At 40.9% G+C, this 27,547-nt stretch overlaps 3 protein-coding genes across 9 annotated transcripts; 1 reads left to right on the forward strand and 2 right to left on the reverse strand.

Moving 5' to 3' along the window:
• Positions 1-154: 154 nt before the first annotated feature.
• Positions 155-5,246, reverse strand: sike1 (suppressor of IKBKE 1). The gene is made up of 5 exons (XM_078254413.1): positions 4,799-5,246; positions 3,800-3,905; positions 3,565-3,707; positions 3,317-3,430; positions 155-1,823 (listed from the first exon to the last, which is right to left on the reverse strand). The coding sequence occupies exons 1-5, from the start codon at positions 4,955-4,957 to the stop codon at positions 1,704-1,706; spliced, it is 642 nt and encodes a 213-aa protein (XP_078110539.1). The 5' UTR covers positions 4,958-5,246; the 3' UTR covers positions 155-1,703.
• A 2,166-nt stretch (positions 5,247-7,412) lies between these two features.
• On the forward strand, positions 7,413-23,509 carry csde1 (cold shock domain containing E1, RNA-binding). 7 transcript variants are annotated; one of them, XM_078254405.1, is made up of 21 exons: positions 7,413-7,521; positions 10,098-10,794; positions 11,769-12,016; positions 14,230-14,428; positions 14,571-14,737; positions 15,285-15,371; positions 15,907-16,004; positions 16,091-16,172; positions 17,609-17,737; positions 17,865-17,990; positions 18,071-18,286; positions 18,454-18,624; positions 18,710-18,874; positions 20,233-20,340; positions 20,599-20,777; positions 20,880-20,992; positions 21,130-21,249; positions 21,362-21,540; positions 21,704-21,867; positions 22,045-22,177; positions 22,445-23,509. In XM_078254405.1, the coding sequence occupies exons 3-21, from the start codon at positions 11,891-11,893 to the stop codon at positions 22,490-22,492; spliced, it is 2,610 nt and encodes an 869-aa protein (XP_078110531.1). In that variant the 5' UTR covers positions 7,413-7,521; positions 10,098-10,794; positions 11,769-11,890; the 3' UTR covers positions 22,493-23,509. The 7 variants fall into 7 exon arrangements, with proteins under 7 accessions (XP_078110531.1, XP_078110532.1, XP_078110533.1 ...); XM_078254406.1 differs by having other exon boundaries at positions 20,233-20,328; XM_078254407.1 differs by having other exon boundaries at positions 18,454-18,594.
• A 148-nt stretch (positions 23,510-23,657) lies between these two features.
• rassf11 (Ras association domain family member 11) lies at positions 23,658-26,753 on the reverse strand. The gene is made up of 3 exons (XM_078254412.1): positions 26,644-26,753; positions 26,257-26,369; positions 23,658-26,166 (listed from the first exon to the last, which is right to left on the reverse strand). The coding sequence occupies exons 2-3, from the start codon at positions 26,357-26,359 to the stop codon at positions 24,833-24,835; spliced, it is 1,437 nt and encodes a 478-aa protein (XP_078110538.1). The 5' UTR covers positions 26,360-26,369; positions 26,644-26,753; the 3' UTR covers positions 23,658-24,832.
• Between the last annotated feature and the right edge of the window lie 794 nt (positions 26,754-27,547).

Below are 27,547 nucleotides of genomic sequence, written 5' to 3' on the forward strand. Positions count from 1 at the left end.
TCTTACGATTTTAAACGCAGGGGACCGTGATGAAGTGCAGTGGGTTTTGGGCATGAATGAATGTATAGGTTTTGGACCGCCAGTTACAAATGAAATCTTACTTTATCCACATGATGTTGTTGATACAATATATGTGGAGGAAAAACAACTCCAACAGTCGAAAGCTCTTTATTTCTTCTTCACTTAAACGCAACATTACCCACTCTGGCAAACCTCGCGATGCGTTAAAACCATAGACTGTAACTGTAAATGGTTAAAACCAAAGCGGCTTAATGTCGCCATCCTGTGGTAGAGAATAGAACAGTAATTCACCTCCATACATTCTGTATTTACTGCTAGGGTGTAATTTCCACTGGGGACAGGGGGGACATGTCCCCCCAACTTTTTTTAAAATCCCGTTTGTGACCCCCTCACCTATATTAAACAATTAAGAAAGCAAGACCTCTTTCTCTTATACATTGTTTAGTACTATTCTTTCTGGCAGAATTTATCATTATGATCAACTTAATTATTTCCTGGATTTTGTATCATCATAGTCCCTAAACGTATGTAGAAATGCAGGAAATGGGATTCAAATAGAAAACATTTTTCTGGCAGGGGACCCCCCCCCCACACTTCTCAAACCAAAGTTACACCCATGATACTGTCTAATACATGTATGTTTTGGCAGATAAAAATATTCACATTCACACTTTTTTTTAAATTGCAAATGTATTTTAAAGTTTCTGAATGAAATTTCGTTTGACACAAACAGTACACTGTCTTGAAGTCATTACAGCATGTTCACCGTATTAACACCGATTTCCTGAGATGACAATATACAATTTCTGACACATACAGTGCGCAAACATTTTATATCCATTAAACAAAAACTTGCCATGTTTTGAAACTGTTAACATTAAATAAAGATGTGCCAGCTGGGACTCTTCTGCATCCAAAACTACAAAACTGGTAAACACAGAACCTAAGTACTAAACATGAAAAATCATGTTATATATGACATCTACAAATAGACTGACAAACATATCAAATTCATTACAATCGCATACAAATGATCCACTGTCACTCCTCAGCAGGCAAACTGTGTGAAACAAACAGCCAAAAGTCATATTGTTGGCAGAGTGATTCTCAAGCACAGCTTCTTAAAATGGTACAGACAGACTACAAGTTGGCTTCTTAATGGACTTCAAGTGAACCTAAAGCAAGGGTGGTTATGAGCATTTTACACATTGTGAGTGTGTGTGTGAACAGCAAAGGGGCACCAAAGAGGTAGAAACTGTGTCTTAGAAGAGTAAATGCATCTTTGGCCAAAAACAAAATAAATCCCCTTTGCTTTTACTGCCTTTTACTCCAGTACATGTGTCTTAGCTCCCACAGAATTCTTGTCCGTAATAACCAAGACACCTCATTAAAAGTCAAGGCTTATGTGAAATTCACTCCAACACGACTGCAGTCATATTACACATACTGTACATATGAAAACAATAGCTATCATCCAGATATACCTGCAGGTAAATACATCCGATAGCCAGAATGTTGTGTTTAAGTGGCCTTCGCTACAAAAAATATGCTGTGGTTTGGCTGCATTCCATCTTATGTTAAAAAAATAATGTGGTAAACACAGGTATAGAGATCATCAACCCTGTCTCCTGGTCTTGAAGAGCTTGTTGCCACAACCACGGTTCACACTGAAGCTGTTTTGATCACTCATAGGACCCTGGCTGAGGGGACTGTCCTGCTGCTCTCTGGTTGGTTTCTTCCCTTGCTGTCTTCACAGAGCTCTTGCTGATGGCCAGGAGATCTCGCAGCTCCTTGTTCTCAATCTAAAGAAGATAGAATAACCACATATTTAAGGAAAAACTGAAGTCCAGATTTAATTGTTGTATCTACTTCCAGAAACAACGTCTCGGTTACTGTGGATAATCAATGTAATTCAATTCACCTTAATGAATTGGATGGCAGTAAATATCTCTAGACGGATATCATTAAACCAAAACCGTCTGTATGACTACATATCACTACAAGAGAAAAATTTCAGAGTTTGGCCACCTGATTCTATATATAAAACATAGAATAAGAAATTCAGAAAAAAAAAAGTCACAAGGCCAAGACACACCGCCGACGTATGGCCCACGTCAAAACAGAGATCTCGTCGAGGTAAAAAGTGTCTCGCGATATCAGTGCACAAGTGCAGAGCAGCAGCCTTTAAATTAGCATAGAAAATCCCTCGGCCGTTCTCCAAAGTTTTTTTTTTTTTTTTTAGGCCTTTTTTTATTTTATAGGACAGCTGAAGACATGAAAGGGGAGAGAGAGGAGGAATGACATGCAGCAAAGGGCCACTGGTTGGAGTCGAACTGGCGGCCGCTGCGGCGAGGAGTAAACCTCTGTATATGGGTGTGCGTTCTACCAGGTGAGCTACCCAGGCACCTCCGTTCTCCAAAGTTGACTGAGTTCTCGGAGTTCGAGACTCGTCAGCAGTGTGCAGTTCACTGTGGCGCTTTCTTTCTCTGTTAAAATGAGGCGGGAAGCGGACAGCAAAACCTAACTTTACTTTTAATGATATTAAACCAAGAGAAATGTTCTCCCTTCATCCTATAATGGTCATAAATCAATACTAGAGTAGCCGCCTTCCTTGTTTAGAGCTGCAATTTAAAACAATGCAGAGGAGGAGAAAATAGCATTTATCTTCACAAATATCATCTGTTGAGTGTTTGATGGTAATTTATTTGTGCTTTAGAACGTAATCAATGTGAAACAATAATCAAATAAGCTGTATTTCTCTCTGTCTACTGTACAATGACAAATTCAAGTACAAAACATTTGGTCTCAACTACTGCCAGAAAACACTTAGTTATGTTGTAACCTTGGTTCTCTGAGTGAAGAGACTCTCTCTCCACCAAACATATAGAATAAGTAACAGTGTAACTGTTAGTTATACAGGAGAGAAGCCAGTCATCTGAGTTTATGGCAAAACCTTTCAGTGCTCGGTTTTCATTTTGTGACTTTCGATTGAATAAAGGACTTCTCCAGTCTTCTGTAAAATAGCTCGTGAACCCAATCTCGTGTCTCGTCTCGTGAGCTGGGTGTCTCGTCACACCCCTAACACATATTATTCAATTACGGTATATATTTATGTAGGTGATACATGCAACATTTGTATGTATGTATTTCTATGTATCACTTCCCGTTACCTTCAACAGATACCACATGTAGATACAAAGACAGTATCAGTGTGCAATTTCAAAAAAAAATAAAAAATAAAAAAAACCTTCCAAGAAATATGGATTCAGTCAGAAATCTGAAGCCCTGTGCTCACCTCTAGTTGAGCGAGTCTCTCTCGAACAGAGCAGTAGTGCTGATCGTCCACCTGCACTGCTCTTCTCATCACCTGGCCCATCTCGCATATCCGCTCCACCTGGTTCTGCACTTCCTGGAGAACAGTCGGAAAACAAGACGTTTCCTAAAGTCAACACATTTTTTTTTTTTTTTTTTAAATGTGCACCCATTTGGAATCCTAACCTATTAATGACCGAGAATTTGAAAATGTGAAGACAGCTAGTATACTTTTGCGTGGTTCTCATGGAGGCTAAGCACAGGTTTGGTGTCCAACTCCTTCTTTGCCATCATCAGCTGGAGCATCTGCTTGCGGTATCGACCCATGATCAACTCTAGCGCGTACTGATGTTCTTCAAGAGATAACCATAGTTCTACACAGACAGTCATGAAGAGGGTTAGCAAAGATGTAAACAAACCATAAAATCAAAAGAATAGACAGTTTTTTGTTTGTTTGTTTTTTTACCTTTATTCTCCTGCTGTAGTTCTTTGATTTGGGTGTTTTCCTGATTCAGAAGGACATGAGGCTTGTATTTGGTCAGCTCCTGAAATCCTGAAGTGTCTTCTGTTTGCTGAGAGGAGAGAGCAGTATATAGCAGTGGAGAGAAATGATAAGGAATAGGAGGTTGTGTTGCTCCGTTTTAATATTAAATCAACCATGACATAGGGGAATTATGTAAACTTCAAAAACACATATTACAAGCATATTGGAAACAGAAAGACACCTTACTTCAAAAGTAGTATAATTACAACAACAGAGTATAATAAGAGAGTTTCAAGATACAAGTTATTATGAAAATTTACTTCAATCTTAGCATCAAAAGGTAATGTTCTACTAAAATATTAATCAGCTCCATAGGAATATTTCCATGACATTCACAACATCTAATTGTTGTTGTAAGTTGCTTTTTCACTAATAGGAACTTTAACTGGTTGGCCAACAGTTTATTCTTTGTGTTTGTTAAAGCAAAAAAAAAAAACATAAACATGAACAAAATAACTAAAAACAACAGTCTCAGGAAGAGGGGGATGTAAAACCTCTATCATGCCAAACTCCATTCAACAATAAAGAAGTTTAATATTGTTGTGGTTATCACAAACATACACATATACAAAACTTTTGAGCTTATCATTTTTGTAAACTTTAAGGATGTCTAGGTAAACTGAGCACAAAAGTAACCCAACAAGCAGCACTTTCACGTTTCATCATAATCTCTGCTTTTAGCATTGGTTCCCATGTTTCCCTGTGTTTAGATGAGAGAAGGTTGTGGGGTCATGAGAAGAAACATTTTAGATTTCTTTATTTAACAACATTTGTTCTGAATGTATGGGTGACGTTAAGTTGGAGCTGAACAAAGTCCTTTCTTACCACTTCTGTGTGTATGCCATTGAGTAGTGCAGCACTTGAATTACATTTCTTTGTAACCGTTTTGAGGTTGTAACCGGTTGAGATACTTGTACTTACCTTTTCTGGAAGGGCATTTCCCACCTCTCTCATGCTCTGCACTCTCTGGCTGAGGGCCCCGGACTGCTCTATCAGTCCCTCGGCGGCCGTGTCGTGCTCTTTCAGCCTCTCGAGAAGGGTCCGGGCATCGCCCAACACTTTTTCCAAAGTGCAGGCCATTCTAGAAACTGACAACTCCTGTATGTAACGTAGACAAGCTAACTGCACACTAACGTTGACGTTGCCAGCTAGATTGAAATACCTCGCAGTGTTAGCTTACATTGGCTATCTAGCCTTGGTTAGCCGAAGCAGCTGCAACGCCTTTATGGCAACGTATACAAACTATTGCGGGCCTTCGGAAGTATTTGTCGGTACACAGAGTAAGTACAGTAACGTTACATGCAAATGAATAATTGGTCTCTCTGTTTTGTTGTCAAGTGTATCGTTTCCGTGTGAGACTAAACAATAACGTCACTTCCGTATCTTCAAACCAAAATCAAGGTAGATACCGCCATCTATTGGAGAGTTTAGAAGGACGTTTGATAGAAGCAACTGTAAGATTGATTTACCAAATAATAGGCTATGATGAAAAACAGGAACAAAATACGAGGGAAAAAACAGGAGTGGACAGAAAGCCAGGTGAGTTTGTAAGAGTCCTTCCGGGAGAGGACTAGTGTGGCATTGCCAGACCTATCTCCACAGCGCAGTGTCAGCGATAGGAAAGGACTAAAAGGACATGAAATGTCATGAAACAGAGGTTTTTGTTGTTGTTGCAGTTTTATAAAACTTTCCTTTTTATGTTGTTTGGAGATTTATTAAATTCAGTTTATGGAAAACATAGAACTTAAGATACACCAGCATTGCATTCATAGAAAATAAAAATATAAAAATAATGTGCAAAACACTTACAATAAACTTGCCTCAAACTTCAACAAAGAAAACTTTGCTGTACATAATTTTCATATGATAGGAAACAGAACAGAAATTAACTATTTATTTCTTACAGCAACAAGTACTTTACAGTGAGTTCAATATGTTTCTACTTCTAAACTGGCCATTTCAACAAAGTACACAGTTACCATACTATGTATGTTTAAAGTACCAAATGGAAATGCAGCTATTGGCAGAACAGGCAGCAAAGTGACACTACTCTGATGCAATGGAAATCAATTTTGTCAGATTGACAGCACTCTAGCCCAATGGAATCGGGGGGCGGGTGCCACCCCAGGCCACCCCTTTAGACCCACCCCTGAGAGTGCCACAGACCCCACTTTGAGAATCCCTGATCTATAACATCTTTCCCAATTCATTGTTTATGGAGGAGTTCCAGACTTCATACTTGATGACATCACAAATTAGAGTTTTATCACTCTAGTTTTTTGAGATTTGCGAGAGTTGATAATGTCAACTAATATTTTTAGACTGTCTTAGACCATAGATTGGCGTAGTTCCCCTTGAAGATGTAATCTCGAAGATTTTCATTTAAATAAATGTCTGTTTAGTAGGGCTGGGCGATATGGAGAAAATCAAATATCACGATATTTTTGACCAAACACCTCGATGTCGATATTGCAACGATATTGTAAGGTTGACAGTTGGTGCTTTCACAAAACATCTTCCACATTTAGATTTTAGATAAATAACCATCATAATGTGGATATAATGTCTAAGTGGTTAAAGGCAAATAATAGAACAGCTAGAACAGTCTGGTAAATTCAGAAAATGACACCACTTTACTGTTATCTAGTCTCATATCACGATCTCGATATAATATTGAAATATTGCCCAGCCCTACTGTTAGGTCACTATCTATCGCTGAATGAGGTATCACAATGGTGATTGAGCATATGGCCCACAAAGTATTGCAATATTTATACAATTGCAGAAGGCTATTAGAACTGGGTATCTGTGGATTCCCAGTTCCCACCCACACACACACACACACACACACACACACACACACACACAAGCTCATGCACATTATCAACAACAAGTCCAACTCCAGGCCATAATTAAATGAGATAAACCATTCTATTTATGATCCAGACTGCTAAACTCTGAGCATTTTTGTCACTCATGTCAGTTTTTAAAAAAAATTCTAAATCATCCAAGGATCACCCCTTTAAGTATGATCAGCATTTAAAGTGCTCATATTATGCTTTTTGGCATTTCCCCTTTCCTTTATTGTGTTATATATCTTTTTTGTGATCCATCCATCATGAGAGGGTAGTAGTCCTTACCTAGGTACTGCGCATGTGCGACTCCCAACAAAGTGTGATGCCTATTCTGATATAACCTCTAAATACAATTATGAACCTGAAAATAAGGAGCACTTTAAAATGTAATTCTTGAACACTCCCCCAAGCTGCAACGTGTGGCCTCAGAAACTCTACTACAGGAAGAGAAAAGTTACTATCAAGGGATTAAACGAGGGACACGCGTTAAATTCAATTGTCTAGAACTAGTGAATGACATGATGCTGCTGATGCCTATATTTCCAGTAACACGGCTCGTATATATCTGCCTTCTAGTCCAGTCCCCTATTGATCACTGCTAGACAACAAAAGTAATCAGAACATACGCGGCAGTGGCATGGGTGTATCCATGGGCAGTGGCCACTCTATCCTTTAGACTCTTTGGAAGTCCTAACGTTGTCAAATATCGCGGTAGCTGCCTCCCTAATCACTACGTAATGTGCCGTGCTGCTTCTAGCGGCGCTGGTGACAGTGCTGAAAGCTGTTGGGGTGAGTTTTATTAATTTTCCTGTTTTATAAAACAATTCAAACATTTGTTTTAACTGTGCCAGTAAGTGGTATATATTTTTTTTATCCAGTGGGTCTTCAGAATCAAACGGGTTATCCAGCACTTAGTCATACGCAGATCCCGGGCCTGGGTTGGGGCTGCCGTGTTTTTCCTCACCATAAATCACCACACACAAGGACCAAGCAGTCTAGCAGCATGCTAGCTAAAGCTAACCGAGCCGCAACGTTAGCCACTTAGCATTGTGAACGACCTAGCGACATTGTTAACGGTACACAAACACTTCTGCATTCCTAAAACGTATAACTTTACCAAAGAGACAGCACTTGTGACATGGCTGTGGTAAATATTAGTGACAGACGCTGTAACGTTAATTGGTTAGAATTGAATAACTTAACGTTACGAGCCGGGGCGGTCCGCTTGTCATAGCTTCTTTGTTGTCCTGTCCTCGTGCCGTTAGCTCGATAACGTTACCTTTCTGTTCTGTTTGTGTATGTAACGTTAGAGAATTTACTCGGTTAACGTTAGTTACTGACTATTTTGATCCAGATTAGCTAGTCATAAGTGTTCATTGCCCGTTTAATCTCTAGCTAATGGTTAAGGTCCAGTCTTCATATCTACTCCAAACACATCTATCTGTCCGTTTAATCAAATTTCTATTTAAAAAAACCAACCCCGGTGTCGGAGGCCAGTGCACGGTGCTAATGTTACCCAGTTCTATAAATATATATATATATTTTTTTTAAATACAAGAATTACTAGTTAATAACACGGGTGCCAAATTTATCACGACACCCAATTGTTTTATCACAAGCCTCGAGTCATGTTCTGTAAAATAAACCACAAAACATTAAAAAGGCGTCTTTTTGGATGGAGCTTGGTAAGGTTGTCTCTGTTACGTTGTAACAATAACTATGTGAGCGTACTTGATCGCTGATCAGACTAGCCTCGTACTTGTGATAACAGCTAAGTAACCAGAAACGCCGGATGTGCTAACTTTTTGAGCTAACGTTAATGTGTGGCGTAACGTTAATGACCCTGTCGCAGTGATTTGATTTACCGTTACATTTAAAATAGGAAACGCCCGGGGGTATTGGCTGTTTACGACTTTAGCTTTAGCGAGATGCTAATATGTCTGGTTGTTTGTCCACACAAGGTCATTAAGACGTTGCGATGTGTACTCGACTGTTACTGTGTGCGTAAGTTTGCCTAGCAAACACTAAAATAGCGAAACATGACCCATCTTTGCAAATGTGAAGAGTTTGAGATTGTTAACCATTAGCTGACTAGCTTAGATGTGACGTTTTCGATAGCGTTGCATGCCGCAACGTGTTGGATCAGGCCATATTGGCAGTTCCAGCTGAGGATGGCGGATTGCTAGGAAGTCACATGGTTGGTACTGTCAGGGCGGTTGTTGTTCAGGCCCAGACCAGGGTAGCACCTTCGTGCCAGATACGTGGGTTTAACGTTAGCCATTCTGTCGTAACTGGGGCAGTCTGTATGTTTTTAGTATTTCTTGTTTAATGATTACCGAGATAAAATGTAGTCTTATAACGTTACTCAAAGTGCTGAAACGGCCAATCGGTGCTGGTGGTTTAGTGGATGGACTCTTTTTTTCTCTTTCTGCGTCACTAAAAGCTGAAAAATGGGAACAAATAGCTCATCTCTCAGAAGGTTGTTTTCACTGAAGAGTTGTCCCTGTTCATTGCTCATAACCTTTAACCCACTTAACCAATCCATCTTGTGATAACTTGACTTTGTACTAGTATTAACCTAAGCCTTGCAAATGTAAACAAAACAAAGAACTGCTTGTTATTTAATCTGGATGCGATATTTGGATATGAATATTTAGAGAAGCATTAAAAAAAAGCCCCCTCTCTATTGCTAGAGTCCCATTTGAGCATTTTTTTTAAACAAATTTTAACGTTCTGGGAAGTAGTAGGGTGGAAGTCATTGCAACACAGTCACAGCAGACTAGATCATGTGTCCCAGGTTGGCTAACCCAGCTTGTTTTCAATGCAGTGTATTTAGGTCAACAACACTCTGCCCTAAACTACCTATGGAGATCACTTTCTGAGTTTCTAACTAAATGTAGCTAAATTCATGCACATGGTACACACATCTCAGCTGAACATATACAATACAAAGTGTGCAAAACTGTTATGATAAAATTACAAAATGGACGGCCCAGGTCAGAAATAGTGCCATAAATATCATGGCCTGAACTGATGGTATGCACAAAGACGTGTTGATCCACAGCTCTTGCTTGCTAGTCAGATGCATGGTGTTGTGGGCTGTATCCAGAGGCATCTGAGGAAGAAAAACCTTTTTTACTTGAGTCAGGGGGGCAAAGCATTTAGTCTTCTCAAGAAACTTCAAGCTATCGGTACTTATTGCTGTTTTTTTTTTTTATTATTCTTATCAGTTGACACACTTGGATCCTTTGGGCCTTTTTGTGTTAAATCTAAAAGTTTGATCTGTAAAGATGTTGTTAATCAATGTGAAGTCAAAGTCATCAGTTCTGCTCCGCTAACCAAATGTGTTTTTTTTCCCCCAACAGTATGAACTGAAACGGAACAGAATTTTTGTACCATCCGCAACTGCTTCAAGTTCAGGTCATAACAAAGAAACTGAAGATAAACCTCCCAAAACAAGCAAAGTTGCAACACTGAAGACACGTAGAAAAAAAACGGATCACTTCAACGGTCTAAAACACAAGAAGTAACCAAATCCTCTAATGACCAAAGAAGACGCACATCAGCCCAATTGAAACACAGAAGAGAAGCAATCCTACGCCCAAGCATATTCTGAGAAGACTAACTGATCTGAAACCAGAAGTCTGTGCCTACTCAACAGCTTTGACAAAGCACACGTCCCAACGCTGCTCCTAGCCCTCCTCATCCTCACCACACCACCGACTCACCACCGGGGTGTGGAGTGGGCTGCTATCGTGCTAGTTTTATTTTCCCCCCCAATAGTCCTGTTTCTCCCCCCCCCCATATTTCCCTTTCTCTACTCCTCCCACTGATTTCATTGCAATTTTTTTTCTAAGCAGTGTTATTGCACCTGCGTTTGCCTTTTTTGCGCTAGATTTCTCCCCCTTTTTTGCTTTATGCAACCATCTAGAACTTGTGCCAGAAACCTGTAACAAGTGTGTGTGTGTTTGTGTGTGTTAAACTGTGTGCGTGATAAGATCTGCAGGAACTGCATAGTCATCGAGGTCCTGAGAATTACAAGATTCAAGACGACGAATAAAGGTGGGTCTCAGTTGGTGGTTTCTTCATAACATGAGACCTGTCATGCCAGTGACAACTGCACTTTGTAATTGTTTAGTCACTTATGATTTGACATGTTTTGAATGACCCCCCCCACACACACACCTCCCCCCAATATGCTGAAAATATTTCACTGTATGCGGTTTAAGAATTCTGATGACAAATTTGATGCCTCAACTTGGGTGGAATTCAGAAACTAATTGGTAAATTCCCAGTTTGTACACACGACCCTAGTGTACAGATGTTCAAACACAGATTGTGCAACACTCAATTCTGATTCAGTTTTTCCAGCTGCGCTGATTTTAGGCAGCAATGCGTTTTTTGTTTACTTTTTCTCACTGAACACAAACAACAGTGCATTTGTCCTCCTTTGTCAAAGTTGGATGTTGTTTAAGCAAACACATTTCCTACTGCTTTATTGAAACCAAAATCTGGATTTGTGGCCTCATCAATTAAAGTTTGGGGTTCTCAATTTTTTAATGGCAACATCTTTAGTGACGGTTTCTTTGCAGCAACTGTCTTCACTGATTAGCACACCTTCAGAGATTGAAATATATGTGAAAGCTGCAGTGCTTGGTTTGGAGAGAGAAAATCCTGGTAAATTCATTCGTCTTTGCACATGGCTGCACATTCCTTATGTGGAATGAGTGTGATAAGGAGTAGACAGTTTGATTTGATCATGTCTTACATCTACATTGCCATTTGCTAAATATAACTTCTTAAAAACCAAAGCCTGCTGAACTGACCCGCCACCACCACCAAACAGCTAAACTGGTTTTTCAATTTAGTTTGAGAAGGATTTGATTGCCCTCCCACCCTCCCTAATTTTTGCCTTTTCAACACTCCCTTGGGGGATAAAAAGCCCACAGCTACTTTCCTTTTGTCTGTGACACTTGGCACACTGGCTGACCTATCTGCCTTACCCGTTATGTTTGTTCCTCTCTTCACCCTTGCAGACATCCAGCGGTCTATCATTGGGTGGTTACAAAAAATAGAACTTAACATTCAAGCCAAAAATTAACAAGTAATCAAGTTCAGCAAGTGCTCGAGCAAGTTGGGTCCGAGTTTATGGGAAAATATGGGCAGCCCCTGGAAAGGCTTTGTTGAGTTTACCTTGCCTGCGTCGCCACCCACCGCGTTTGTTAGCGCTGACCTGAGCAGCACCTCCCCTGTCGGACTCAGCCTGTCGCCATATGGCCGATCTGTAAGTTCTACCTTCCCATCTCTTGTCTACGTGCCCCACCCACCCCATCGAACACCCATCCACCCACCTTGCCCTGCATCTTTCTGCTGTGAATGGCCTAACCTCTTTCCATCCTTTTCGGGCTCCCTAGACTTGCCTCTACTCAGTTATGTTATTCCATCTAGAGAATGTGTGACGTGCACCAACAACACCAAAACAAATTCCTTGTATGTGTTAAACGTACATGGCAATAAAACCCTTTCTGATTTTGCAGGGTGAGGGGTGTTCTGCCAATTTGACTGTAGAAATTTGCTTCTTTTCACAAGTCCTGAATAGCTTTTTTTTGTTTTTCCTCCCCCTTTTCCTCATTTTTACTTTGCGTACCTGCGTTACTTTGAACTTCCCTCAAATCAATGCAACATGAATTCAAGCTGAACTGCATACCAGTATACCGTCCTGGTATGTAGTTTAAAAACTAAAATAAATTAAATGGGTAGTATTCAAAGTACTTAACCATCAGCAATGATCTGAAGTTCTTTGTTGTCCCTCAGACAAATCATTTTTCACGTTGATGTTTGAGAGTAATCCCTGTACTGGCAACCAAATGCTGAGGCATGTAGCCTGTAAATGCAGATATTTTAATATACTGTGTTAAAGAACAGTAAAGTGTAAAATACCTCTGTATATGTCGCCTGTTAAGAGGAGCTCATTGTGGTAGGACAGTTAAGGGCCAAACAGAAGAGGCTGTTCTGGGACTTCCCTCATAACCCATAACCCATCACCAACTCTTTATCCACTGTAGATGCACAGCTATTTGACCCGTCATTTGCATTTTCTGATTCACCATCTTCTGTAGTTATTTATTTTTATTTTTTTTTACTCGACCTTGAGTAACATTTGCGACACTGCATTGAAACTACTTCACCTTAACTGGCTGCACAATGAGGTTGGTTATTCTTTTTAGTTCAGCCTGCCTTCTCTGTAGAGCCATCCTGTTTGAATACACTTTGTATTGTCAACCACTGATTAGTGCTGTTGACTGATGCTGTAATGTGAGGTTGTCATGACAGCAGATCCATTGATACTGAGTGGCCTTATGGTTTTCTGATGGCAGAATTTGAGTAGTGGTGGTTAAAAGAGCTAAAATATAATAAAATGGTATTGGATAAATTTGTATACAAGGACATGCATATTGTCTATTGCTGTAATGTTGCGAAATGTATACGTGTTAGGCCTCCAATAATTGCATGGGCAAACACGTATGTATGAAATAATGGCAGATTTGTGAGGTAAAGTAGAATATACAGAATATTATACCGTAATGCTGGATAACAACTGGTTTTGCGTTATAACTAAACTGGACTTATCTGGGTTTGGGCAATTTGAAAAATATTTAAATGCTATGACTGTCCTCTTTTCAAAGCTGTTGCCTCCTCCCAACAGCATATCCAAGTCCATTCCCCAATGTCAGAAATGGAAAGAGGCTCCTCTGAACCTCCAGTGGCTCGCAACACTGGCTCTGCCCCATCTACCTCTACTGGTCCCATGCCTATCCCCCGCTCCTCCTCCGTCTCTTGCCATCCCCACCCAGGAAGTAAAAAACACAAGCGGACTCCCTTGTATCAGAGATCAGTAAGAGGGCATGTTCGGTGGTCCCCACACTGACTTAACAGCCCTGTGAACTGCTGTTGTGTCATGTTGACTTTTGCTAACGGCATGGTGTGTAGTTGCGTGAAAAGTGAGTTTAACCATGTCTAGTGGCAGATTTTGATAAGTGCTTTTTCGTTGGTTGTTAGGTAGAGGGAGGTGAACAGGTTTTGAACATTTGCATGGAGTTTTGGCAGTGCTTAGTTAATATGGAACTAAAATCACTTGACAATCAGTACATTTTAACTTTAAGTGCATGCCACTTGTAAGTGTACCAGGAAGCGCCATACAGTGTTGTTCTGTTTATGTATTTCCAGTTAATGGTATAAATTATCCTGAAATTCTATCTTGTCATTATCAATGCGTGTTCCCCTCTGTTGCTGGCCCGATAGCTCCAGAAGACTGATGTAGCTTTACTATTGCTCCTCCCCTCCCCCCCACTTCCTCCTGAAATTTGCTCTACCTGCATGTTTTGAAGTGTTTTTAAGGTTGGCATCAAACACCGCATAGACTGCGACCTACATTTTTGTCTGCATCATGTTGATCCACTACTGAATGCATTTTAAAAACTTGCTTCTCTTCTCCAGATGAGTTTCGACCCAGGCATGCTCCATAACAATGGACATACTGCGTACGCCAATGGCACAGGGCCTGGCATTAGAGAGACTGGTGTGGTGGAGAAGCTTCTGACTTCCTACGGGTTCATCCAGTGCTCCGAACGTCAGGCTCGTCTCTTCTTCCACTGCTCCCAGTACAATGGCAACCTGCAGGAGCTTAAAATAGGAGGTGAGATGCCTTGGACTTGTGTATTACTCATAAATACTTAACGTAGATAACTTATCTTGTCAAAGAAAAACAAGTTAAATGATTGAAACTTTAGTTGTCCCTGATACAAGTATTTGGTTTTCTTCTGCTTCTCTGTCCTCAGATGATGTAGAGTTTGAGGTATCCTCTGACAGGCGCACTGGCAAGCCCATAGCAGTGAAGCTGCTAAAGATAAAGCCAGAGGTGCTGCCAGAGGAGCGCATCTCGGGCCAGGTGGGGCCAGACCTGCACGCCTATCCCTTTACTGTGCTGCATGGTTATATTCATCCAGTTAAGGAACACCATTTTATTTTTGGTTCTGTCGTTGTCTGTCAATGTAACATTTGTATGGCCCTTTGTGTTTTTTGGGCAGGGTATGTTATTGTAAGTAAATTGTTGAATTTGGTCCCCCTCTAAGTTCCCCTCTAATCTTAACTCTTAAGTACATAAATACATTTGAATTTCTGATTTGGCTTGTTGTGCTGACATGCATGTTTGCTTGAGGTGCTCAATGTCTGTAGAACAAATGTGGTCAAGTGATCAATGCAATTGCCCAATGGGTGTATTAATTTCTGATTGCTCACAGCAACTAGTATAGCGCAGTTGGTCAGCCTGTCAAAGTGAAACAAATTTTACATGTCTGTAAAGAGTCAATAATGCACCACATTTGGGACACTTGATATACTTGTTACTATGACATTTGAAATTCAGCCATTTCATCCATCACATGTCCAGAAATATTTTAAGCGGGCTACGTAATTACAATGGATAATCAACCTACGATTAGCAAAGCAGTGTGCTAATGGCCTTCCATCTGTCTTTCCCTGCTTTTCTGCAGGTTGTCTCTGCAATCCCAGTGCACTTGGATGGAAAGTCTGCTCCCGGCCAGGTGCCCACTGGCAGTGTTTGTTATGAAAGAAATGGGGTAAGTGGCATAGACTACAGCAGTGGTTCCCAATCTTTTTCTGCCAGGCCCACCTTTTTGTGGATAAACATATTTTCAAGATTGGCAGTTGGCTCCTTTACTTGCCTTTGTCTTGGTAGTTGTGGTGTTTGGTGTAGCTTCATTGTCTGCATTCCGTTTACCTGGCAGTCCTTTCAGAAACTTGTCTATGCTTTGCTAGCAGTTCAGCAGAAGCATGCATTATTTATTTATAGTTGGCATTTCCGCGCACACTTTTTGGTTGGTTTTTAACGTTCATTTTTGTCATTGTACAACAGCAGGGTTGCACAACGAAAGGCGACTCAAAAACTGCATTGCGTTTCTGTAGTGCATTTTGTGAATGTGAACGGCAGCAACAAAAATACTAGTGAATTCTCTGGGCAGATATGGCCAGCATCTTGCCAAAAAAAATATCCACATCAGGGGGGGAAAAAAAAGTTTGTTTCCTGAATGTGAAATTGTTTTGGGGTTAATGGGTGTGTCCAAAAAGTTAAACACTGTTTTTGACTTTTCACAGGAAGTGTTTTACCTTACCTATACTCCTGATGATGTGGAGGGGAATATCCACCTGGACACAGGCGACAAAGTCAGCTTTTATATGGAAACCAACAAGCAGTAAGTCTTTACACGACCATGTCAGTATTGTCTTAATAGTTCCCAGCTTGCACTCGATTTTATATTTAACCTTTTCTGTATTTCAGTACTGGTGCAGTCAGTGCTCGTAATATTCAACTTGTGAAGAAAAAGCAAATGAGATGCCAGGGTGTGGTGTGTGCTACAAAGGTAAGTGCCATGAATATCATTAGTCATGACACAGCTTTGTTGAATACTCTATTTTGATTGGTCAATCACAGCATTCTACGTACAGGAGACGGTTGGCAATAGTGCTAATCGCTGCCACTCTGCGCGGTGCACTACCTGGCTCGGGCTTCTGTGGGAGATCTGTGTTCATACTGCTGATTTAGGGGATCACAAAGGGAGAGAGGGTGGAGGAAACTGGTAGCGTAACAGGTAAGGGAGCGCGAACATTGCATACAGAAATTAACATTGCAAACAATGTTCACAATCACCGGGGCGACCTGACTTCTGCAGGAGAGTGGTGCTCATCAGCGGACTCGTCAACCATCCCGACCGGGACGCCGGCGATATCGGCGGGTAACCTCAATATGAGCACCAATCACCCTTAGAAGCCCAGCATGGGCAGTGTGCAGAGCATAGCAGCGGCGAGTCGCTGGTGTTCAGCCAGCGAGACATTAACGTGAAGGGAGGGGCCAACAGTTTAAGGATTTGCCAAACAGATCTGCTTTAGATATGATGTTGAGAAGTCTAGCATTATCAGACCGCCACAGCGCTGTTGAGTAAGGTCTTACTACACCATACATGCATTCTAGGATAAGAGGAAAAAACACTCTGCATTGTTTGCATTTCTTTAAACCAATTGGAACCGTCTTGGGAGGCGCTAAGCACCGGACGCGGCAATGGTGGCTCTGCAAAATAGTCTTGGGAAAGACACTTGTTTTGGTGAACATTTGCACCCTGCAAAAGAAAATGCCACATGAAATATTAGATGAAGTAACTGTTCACACAATACAGTAACGGGAGTTATTTAAATTAGCTGGATACATTGTTAAACCTAATTGCTCTTACCAGTGTATCTGTGTACTTCGTCCATAGTAATCCCCACCATGTGGGGATTGCTCCCAAAACGTCTTAGATAATAAATGTCGTAGACACATTCTTTGTAAATCTTTACAATCATTCTCCGATAGAACCAAGCAGGCCTGCCTTATTGCACAATCCAAATTGTCTTCAAAACGCGCGTAGCTTGCTAGCTCGAAGTTTGTGGTTTCCCGAAGGGATATTGAGAAAGGCAACACACAGAGAGCGGACCGCACTGGATGTCGGGCAATTATCCTGGAAAATGTACGTACGTTGATCCAGACCAGATGTTGGGTAGCCCAGCGTCATATCTAAATGGGGAATTTGTATTCCTGGTTCCATACCACGATTTCCACCATACAGTGGAATTATATATCGACTAAAATACGTGTCAAATTTAATCTTTCGAATGTAAGTAATTTTGGCCTCAACATTTGCCAATTCTTCTATTTATTATTTTTTTGCCCCATAAAGAAACCCACTGAACTCTTGAGGCAGGAGCTCCCATTTTGAATGGTAGGTTGATGTACCGGTCACGTTGAACCATGTGTGTCTTTCAGGAGGCCTTTGGATTCATTGAGAGGGCAGATGTGGTGAAGGAGATCTTCTTTCACTACAGCGAGTTCAAGGGTGATCTGGAGGCTCTGCAGGCTGGAGATGATGTTGAGTTCACCATCAAAGACCGTAATGTAGGTGTTAAGTGTTTCAACTTTGGATAGATTTTGACCAACTTTGACACCTAACTCTTTAATGACCTGCCTGAATATGTGTGTGTATATATAACATTGTTTTCATTTTATGTTCTTGTGGCCATAGGGTAAAGAAGTAGCCACAGACGTAAGGCTGCTCCCCCAAGGAACAGTCATCTTTGAGGATATCAGCATCGAGCAGTTCGAAGGCACTGTTGTTAAGGTCATTCCCAAGGTTCCCACCAAAAACCAGGCAAGTGGATTACAAGTCTGGCAATAAAGGCAAGCATATAACGTACAATATTCACAAATCTTTCCTTAATGCTTTCACAGAACGACCCTCTGCCAGGCCGCATCAGTTCCCGGATTGGTTTCACTGACAAGGAACTGCCGTTTGGCGAGAAAGACACAAAGTCCAAGGTGACCCTTTTGGAGGGAGACCACATACAGTTCAACATCTCCACCGACCGCAGAGACAAGCTGGAGAGGGCTACCAACATCGACATCCTCCCAGACACCTTCGAATTCACCAAGGAGACCCGTGAAATGGTGTGAATTACAAAAGAATAAATCGTGTGATTTTCCTGAAGCGGTCCATTATATTTTGTAATTATGCATTGTAGAGATGACTTCATGGAAGGGGCATCCACATTAATTTTTTAACTGAAGTGAATACCTATTCTCAGAAGGTAACGTTGTGAAACTCAATCTTCTAGGGGGTGATTGCGGCTATACGCGATGGCTTTGGCTTCATTAAGTGTGTGGATCGGGATGCCAGGATGTTCTTTCACTTCAGTGAAGTCCTGGAGGAAAGCCAACTGCACATCTCAGATGAAGTGGAGTTCACTGTTGTGCCTGTAGGTCCTGTTTATAAGCTTTTCACAAAAGTATGTATTCTGTCTTACTATTTAATCAGCCACATTTTAATTATTTGTAAATAACAAGCTAAATTAAATGTCTTGTTGTTGCCAGGATATGCTATCAGCTCAGAGGAACCATGCAGTGCGCATCAAGAAGCTGCCAAAGGGCACAGTGTCCTTCCATACCCAGTCTGAGCAACGCTTTATGGGTGTGGTGGAGAAGGAAGTTGTGGCAACCACCACCAAGAATGCAAGTCCCACCAAGAGCAAGGAAAAGGTACCGTAGTGCACGGTTATGACAAATATTGTACATGAAAATGCACCTTTTGCGTACAAAAATGGCCTCATAGTCCATCCCAACCCACATCACATCTATCCTCTTCCCAAATTCTGTTTTTAGTTCTAATTTTCCTCTTTGCTTTCTCGTCCAATGACATCCTCCTGTTCATGCTCCTTGTTGGTTAGAAAAAAGACAAGGTAGGACTGAGATGTTCTGCATGAAGCCACATGAATAGTCTCTCAAATAAATGCTAAAGATACTTGTATATACAGACTTATACCAATAGTCTATGCTTTTCTCTAACATTTAGTCTAAAATATGATTCCTAAACCTTTTTTATATGAACAGTCTAAAAGCTCACAAATAATACAGTGTAATAATACAATATAATAAAGTGTGATGTTGGCGGGCCTTGTCTAATAGGTGTCTTTCTCTTATTTTGTTCAAGGCTAAAGTTGTAGAAAAGGTTGGTCTTTGCAGGCTTCTGGCCCACTGGTTGCCTCAGCATGGTATTTGATTCCCAATTAACCCCTTAGAATCATGCACTCAAACTGATTCAGTGAGTTGTAGGGCTGCACAATTAATGATGAAAAGGTAGTCCCAATTTCTAGTATGGTCTTAGGGAACAGTCTAAGTGTCTTTAGTAATACAAATAATAAAATAATTTATTTTGGTCATTCCTAAATGATTATAAGCACCACCTTCATTTAATGAAGTTCTCCAATACTCTGGTCCTTTTTTTGGCACTTGAGATTAAGACAATAAGATATTTTACACTCAAAATGATTAGGGTAATTTGAAGTTGCTGCAAGAAAACCGATTTAAGAAGCATAAAATAGCCTGCTCATTTTCTGTAATCAAGCAGCCCGGCAAGCTTTAATTTGTAGTCTCATGCTTTTGTTGGGATTAAATGGCTAACATGATAATGCCAGTAAATTGCATGCTGTGATTGGTTTAGTCAAATTCTGTGAATAACTGAGGGGAGAATAATGTATGCGACTAGTGCAGAAGTGTTGCCAATGAAACTGTTATACTGATGGTAATTATGCAGCCCTTTTATAGTAGGCTGTAACTCCAGAACTGTTGCAGTAGACTAGGCTAATGCTAACCAACTAGGCTACTACAGAATAATGCATTGCGCACAGTGTTGCCTTGTGTGGGTTGTCTGCACACTATTTTCTAATACACTACATAATCGCCCGATTGCATTATTTAAGACATTGGTATCTTACACCAGCTTTGTTGAGAAACGGGTGTAGCGTTGGTGAGAATTGCCCTTGGCTGCGGCCAGCTGGATCCAGCATCGGTAATGCCAATTATTGAAAAGATGATGTGATTGGTTGCCCTCTCTGTAGGAAGCTGAGGAAGGAGTGATTGCCTATGAAGACTGTGGAGTGAAGCTCACCGTGCCATACCATAACAAGGACCTAGAGGGGGGAGGATACCCACAGGTCGGAGACAAGGTATCTACTGAGTGACACTCAGTGATTTTATTTATTTTATTTTTTTAGATTAAATGAAGACAATACAAAGAGTTAAACTCATTGAAAGGATTTGCACATTAAATGAATGAACTCAACCGTTTCAGACACTGCTGAAGAGGTGGGCAAAATGAGGTCTTCTCCTATAACAGACAAATGCTGCTAATATTATCCAACTTTTGTGGCTGTGTGTGCTTGGTCTTACCCCCTGTGTGTGACTTATTAATGTTTGTCCTCTAGGTGGAGTTCTCCATCAACGAAGTGAAGCGAACTGGCCAGCAGAGCGCCGTCTCCATTAGGGTCCTCAACCGTAATGCCTCCAATGCCAAGAGACTGCTTGGATTTGTTGCCACACTGAAGGACAACTTTGGCTTCATTGAGACAGCAAATCATGACCAGGAGATTTTCTTTCACTATAGGTAGAGGTTTAAGTCTTACATGCCCTTTTGGATGAGTTCATTTACTTGTGAATGGCTTTCAAAGATCTGTCCTTGTCTCAGTGTATATCCATTCTTCCTCAGTGAAATGTGTGGTGACCTGGAGAACTTGGAGCTGGGCGACACAGTGGAGTACACTCTCTCTAAGGGAAAAGGAAACAAAGTCAGTGCTGAAAAGGTTACCAAAGTGGCTGCAGGTATGAGGGGTTTAATTCCAACTGTTTTTTATAATATTTACAATTTTTATTTCATATTTGTTAATATGGCGATGTAGGTGGGAGTTCCTACAGATAAAAGGTGTGTGTGTGTGAAATCCATTGTTCTCCAATTTTAGTGAATGGCATTAGTGAGGATGTTGGTGCGACAGCGACGATGGGGAAAGTTATCCGTCCCTTACGCAGTGTGGACCCTTCCCAGACTGAATACCAAGGGCTTATTGAAGTCACAGAGGAAGGTTGGTGTCAAGTTTTAATGGGACTTATAGACTCAACATTTTAAAGCACTTTTTCTTTTTTCTTAGGAAGATTAAGGTGATCTCAACCCTGCTCCCTTTTTGATTGTTTCAGGTGCAACTAAAGGTCAGAATTATCCCTTTGGAATCATGGGTATGTCAAACAAGGCTGATTGTCTGCAGAAAGGAGAACTTGTTAAGTTCCAGGTTTGCACAGTAGCCCAAACTGGTCAGAAGATGGCCTGTAATGTGGTCCCTCAGCGTAGAGCCATGGTGGAGTGTGTCAAAGACCAGGTAGTGATGTATATATTTTTTTTTCCCGGTTTCATTATTGCTCATTGCACCACATGTCTCAGAAACCTCAGTGTTAAAGTTACCATTACTGCTGAATAGGTTATGCTGGAATGAATTGCTTCCAATTTGGAATCCTGAAGTTGTGTGGTTTCGTTGCCCCCAGTTTGGCTTCATCACATATGAAGTGGGCGAGAGCAAGAAGCTGTTCTTCCATGTGAAAGAAGTGCAAGATGGCCTAGAGCTTCAGACCGGGGATGAGGTGGAGTTCTCGGTTGTCCTCAATCAACGCACAGGGAAATGTAGTGCCTGCAACGTGCGCCGAGTCAGGTAAAGACTCATAACCTGTTTTTACATTTTGGTTAAATTAACTATAATTTCAATGTTGTTCAATGTTCAATGTTGTTGTAGGCTATATACTTAAACTTTTCAAGTGATATAAGATTTAAAAAAAGAAATTGCTCTTAATGCTGATCTTGAATGCTCATTATGTACCTAACGTTACAGTGAGGGGCCTAAACAGGTGGCCACTCCGCGTCCAGATCGTCTGGTAAACCGATTAAAGAGCATCACTCTTGACGACGCCAGTGCTCCTCGCCTGGTGATTGTAAGACAGCCCCGTGGTCCTGACAATTCAAAGGTACAAACGAGCCTGTGCTCTTGCCACATTTTGTCTGTGCTATGAATGTAGCTGCTAGTCTTTGACCTAATATGCAGTTCTATTGAAATCATAACTCTATACCAGTTTAACTTATTTTTGTATTAAACATTGTCGATACAAAGTTGTTGATTTATGTTCTTTTTATATGCGGAATTACCTAGGGAAAAATCAAGTCAATACTTGAGAAGAAAATACTTCTGCATTTGTTAGCGACCACATTAATGACATCTGTCTTCTTCTATACAGGGCTTTAATGTGGAGCGCAAGACTCGCCAGCCTGGTGTCATTGACTGAGCAATACAGAGCCCACCCTGTTGGTGTTGGTGGGATGCTGTCCCAAGGGGCAACAACAGGGGCTAAGGGAATTTGATTTTGACACATGCTTGTACACACAAACTCATACATAAGACATACTCGCACATACAGTAATCGGCATGTGTAATCTTTATCCGCATCGATGCCTGCGAGGGAACTTTTCTCATTCCACAGTTCCCTGCCTCCCATGTATGATGTACTTGATACAGAGTTCACACTGCAGTGTACATGGGGTCTATGAGTGTGTGTGTGCGCGCGCGTGTGTGTCATGTATTCTAGAAGTGATTATAGTGTGTAACTGAGGTGTTTGTTTCTGAGGGTCTTGTCCCTCTAAATCAGAGTGATGACTGTGTGGCTGTTTGTCCTTTTTTTGAATCTGCTTTGTTTGGAATTCTGCACCTGTAATCTGTCCAGTAGTTTGCCTGGGTGAATGAGTGTGACTGTTGGCATGTCTTTTGAGCATCTGCTCCCCTTTTTTCTTTCTTTTTTTTTTTTTCCTCTCTTATTTTTGCTCCTTTAACCATGGAAACTTAAAATGGTGTCACGGACAAGTTTCCACTACTGTATGCTTTCCTAAAAGATGCATAAAGCAAAGCAAAGTTCCCTCCATAAGGAGGATCATATTTTTCATGTGCGGGCTTAAACTGAGGATTCTTCTCTGCTCGTTTTTTTGAGCAGTTTTTAAAAATGCTTTATTGAAGAGCTGAAGTGAAAGCATGGTGTGTGATTGATGTATGTTATGTCAAGGTAGTTGATCTAATGGGATTTACTTTTACCAACCTGGAGCCTTTAGATACCTTTTTGGTATTCACATGCTCCACTAAAGCAATTTTTTTCCCAGGTGCAGAGTTCCTTGTGGCATCTTATATCTACAGTTCTTTTATACTATTTTTCTTTTTTTCTTTTCTTGCACATATTTTTGCTTTTTTCCATTGAAACTCAATCTGCTAATATTGAATTAAGTAAGAATAAGGTGCCTAAAAACTACAAGCAAAATGGAAAAAAATTAGATGCATCCTCTGTTCCCAGCCAAACCACCAAAACATTCAGAACAATCTTAGGGTGGCTTTCTTTTCTAGTAGAAATAATACTGATATGCATCCCAAACCTGTGGGTTGAAATATACTGTATGTAATGTGTGTGCTTGGCTTAGTGAAGGTTCATTGAAACTTCAGATATAACAAAACAAATTTAACTTAAAGAAGGAGAAGAGTATTAGAAATTCAGTTGAAAAAAGCATTAAGAAATCAGGCTACCAGTTATTGTGCGCTGGAGACATGGTGGGTGAGCTGTTGTGCCTCTGCACATTAAGTTACAGTCTAAATTAATTTCAACTTTGGAGATCACCGGGTTTCAGTTGAACCACGGACAGAGGTTCTCATGTACTTTTGTTGATGGTCTCTAATGAAACAAATGAAATAAAGTTTTATGAAAATCATGAGCTGTTTTGTAATTGAATTATTTCAGAGGAAGGCCGCTTGATTTGACTGAATAAAATGTATGAACAAAGTAGCTGCGAAAACAATTTTATTATGTTGACCAATGTTTCACTCAAGTATTCACTTACGGGCTAGAAACGACCTCCATTTAAAAAGACAATTGCACAGATTAGCCAGCGATTGTTTAAAAAAATGTGAGTGCGCCCCAGTAAGAAACATTAACAATTAGGGCTTCTCAGCCATTTATAAATTCACCAGAAAAGAAGCTCAAGGAAAGCTTTCAGTCCAAACACTCTAAAATGAAAACTTGCACCAGCTCTCTTGAGGTGTGCAGTTGTATGTACTGTTGCAGTTATAGAGAACCGTTCTTTGCTTGTGTCCTCAGACAGCCCATTCTTTCACCGTCAAGTGCAGAATCTCTAAAATGCTCAGCTGAAAGCTGTCTTGAAGCAAAGGCAGGAATATTGTCCTTTTAGATTTCCATCTCTTTTATTAAGCTTGTAGCATGTACAATATAGTCCATAATTTACCAGAATGCAAGGTTGCATGGACAAGGAATCCTACCTGCAGATGTCATTTAAAATGTAAAGTTTTGTGAATCTAATCTAAGATTTAAAATGTGCTGTACACAAAATAAGGCTTACATTTTTTTTATTTTTTTTATTGAAGCACTTCCTGTTGAAGGTCATCCGATTTCTACCCCCTAACCTTGTTCCCTTGCTGAGGATCACCGTGGCCAGTCTTTGATACAAATGCTCAATACAAGTTAAACCAGCAGGATCAGCAGCTTGCATTTTAAGAGAATAAATAACCACAGCTTGTGTGCAATGAAGCATTCCTAATATTTATTGACTTAAAATGTGTCATCTCTGATTTGATTCTAAACCTTGGTACTGCCCAGATGTATAGTGAGCTCAGAGCGGTGGATCACCTTCTTTTTAGTCTGCGATTGAGGGATTTGGGCTTGAGCCCAGCGTGCCCACCACTCCCTCAACTCGGTGGGCCCTGTGGGCCGTCGCTCCTTTATCTGGTTCGGAGGATTTGGAGCATGAGGAGGGCTCAAGTCCTCTCTGGGAAGGAACTTCCTGTTAATGTTTACATCCCCATCTGAATCAGATTGTTGCTGATTTAGGTCCTTAGTTGAAACAGCTGAAATCTCTGTGGCAGAGTTTGCACCTTTTGAAAGCCTCTCTAAATCCTCTTGAACAACATTTTGAGTGGCAAAGAAATCAAGCCCCTGCATTTTGCGTTTGTACTCCTCCAGTTTAGTCTTGCACTCCACAGCATTTGCCCTCATCTCAAGGAACTGGCATTGCAAATCTTTCTCGTAACCTTCCTCTGCCTTTAATTCATTCTCCCAAAACTTGATTTGCTCCATCTCCTCTTCAACCATTCTCTGCTGAGCCTCCTGCTCAGCTTTTTTGGCTCTCTGTTTTTCCTCAAGCTCCAAAATCTGTTTGTCTATGCACGCTATTTGGACCTGGAAATCCTGCAAACAGCTGAGTTGATATATTATGGTTTCTCTTAGACTGTTTTTCTCATCTTCAGTTGTGGCACAGTTTAAACTGGACAGGTCATCAGATTTTACTCTTTGAGTTTTCTCTAAGTGTTTGCTTTCTTTACTCCTGGTCTGACTTCCCATGCAGCAGGATGTTTGATTGTCCAAGTCTGACTTTAAACTTTTCTGACCTCTGATTTTGCTTCTGCTGCTTTGACCTGGGTTACCTTCGTTAACAGTGAGAGGAACACCCAAAGAGGTACGATTCCTTTTATCTGTCCTCTTACTGCTTTCCTTATCACAAGCAGTACTATATACCTTGCCTTTACCCAGACTCTCCAGCCATTCCCAGGCCTCCTCCATGAGCGTCAGAGACTTTCTTTTAGGCCTTTTCAAGTCCTCTTTTTGCTGCTCAGCCTCTTGTCTTAAACAGGACAGCGGTGGCAGGCTTTGGCGATGCAAACTTAGTGAACTGCTGCCCCGCCGCATTCTGGTGCCTGCATCTTTTCTTCTTAATGGCGGGCAGGGCTGGTATCTGCCAACCTTTGTCCTGCTCATTTCATCCCAGACTGAGGGTCCGTTGTGGAGCAGTGTGAGTCGGACCTCCCTGGCCTGCTCACCATACTTCTTAAGAGTCTCCAGGAGGCATTCATTAGGGGTCATGCACCGCTCAAAGTCTTTAAATTTCTCCTGTAAAGTGTAACGCCCAGATTGACCTAAAGAGAAGGATGACACTGTGGTTGTCAGCTTGGTCGACATGTCAGAACATAAATGTTGTTACCATGTAGAGACACAGATGTACATACCCAGGGCTTGAGCCAACGCTATGACTACTTCTTGGCATGTTGTTTTCTCTGTAACTCCACAAACAACGCGTGGGATACCGTCCACTGACACTTTCACTTCCATTGTACCCAATCTGTGATTTGAAAAAGACAATACATTTGAGTCAATGTGTGGCACATTGTGCAGGTCACTGTTAGGGGAAGTGGTGGAGACAGTGATATGACCCCCATTAACATTCACTGTAATCTGTCTGCAACTCATGTGTTGGTCAAGCTTGAGGGCAGTTTAAAGCATTTTTGTAGGATTTCTACAGTGTCCCCTTTAAACTGAAACTAAGACAACAGAAAACAAACTTTTAATATTGGCTTTGAAAGAAATATCCATGACAAAATATTAGAAGCACCTACCGTTTTGTTCTGTCTGTAGTGCAGTTGCTCGTAACCGATCTGCTCTGGGGGAACGTTCTGGTTTGGAGGAACTCTTGAGCAATTAAGAGCAATTAAAATTCCTGAAGTAATCTACGAATGAGGACAGTTTATGATCCCACCCATCTTGCATAGTTTCCATTTTGCCTGGGAAAAAAAACAGCGAAATTGAATTTCTCTAGGTTTATATGAGATTGTACGACAGGAAAAATAAATGGAGCATAAGAAGACATTTGGTTAGTCACTGTCGGTACGAAAGTGGTATGAATTACATAGCTAACACTGTAGGAAGGGCTACTTTTTAAAATGTAGCCCACTACAGATTACTGAATACTATAGCCCTAAAATGTAACATTTCATTAGATTACTCAAATTAAGTGTTGTATTGTAAATAATTTGGATTACTTTGGGAATACTTCAATCTTCTTGCTGAGCTCATTTGTACGGGTTTTATACTGTATGTCCATGACAAAAACACATTCCTGACAGTATCCTGTGTCTCCTCCGCCTTTGTCGTAGCTAGGGGCGATTCTAGGATCAGACCTTTGTGGGGGGCTCAGCCCCTAATGAGAATGTGACATGGATATAGTGCCTTGTAAAAGTGTTAACCTCCCCTGCTAAATCAGTAATTTCATTAGCCGATTGAATCTTGAGCCCCCCTAAAAAGGGTCTAAAAAATGTGTTTTATTGCCAGTGAGTTCTATTTCTTATAAAAGGTACACAGTCATGCATGTACACACTTTTAAAAATAGACTTTATTTATTTAAACCGTGTCTCCTGTGTGATTTCCCCCTCAACACAAACACTCACCCCTACCTCCACAATTTGTAGGATACTATTATATAAACGTATTTGCCTATATTGAGAGATTTTAAAATGTGAAACT

Source organism: Sander vitreus, chromosome 7, assembly GCF_031162955.1.
Source record: "Sander vitreus isolate 19-12246 chromosome 7, sanVit1, whole genome shotgun sequence".
Lineage (NCBI taxonomy): Eukaryota > Metazoa > Chordata > Actinopteri > Perciformes > Percidae > Sander > Sander vitreus.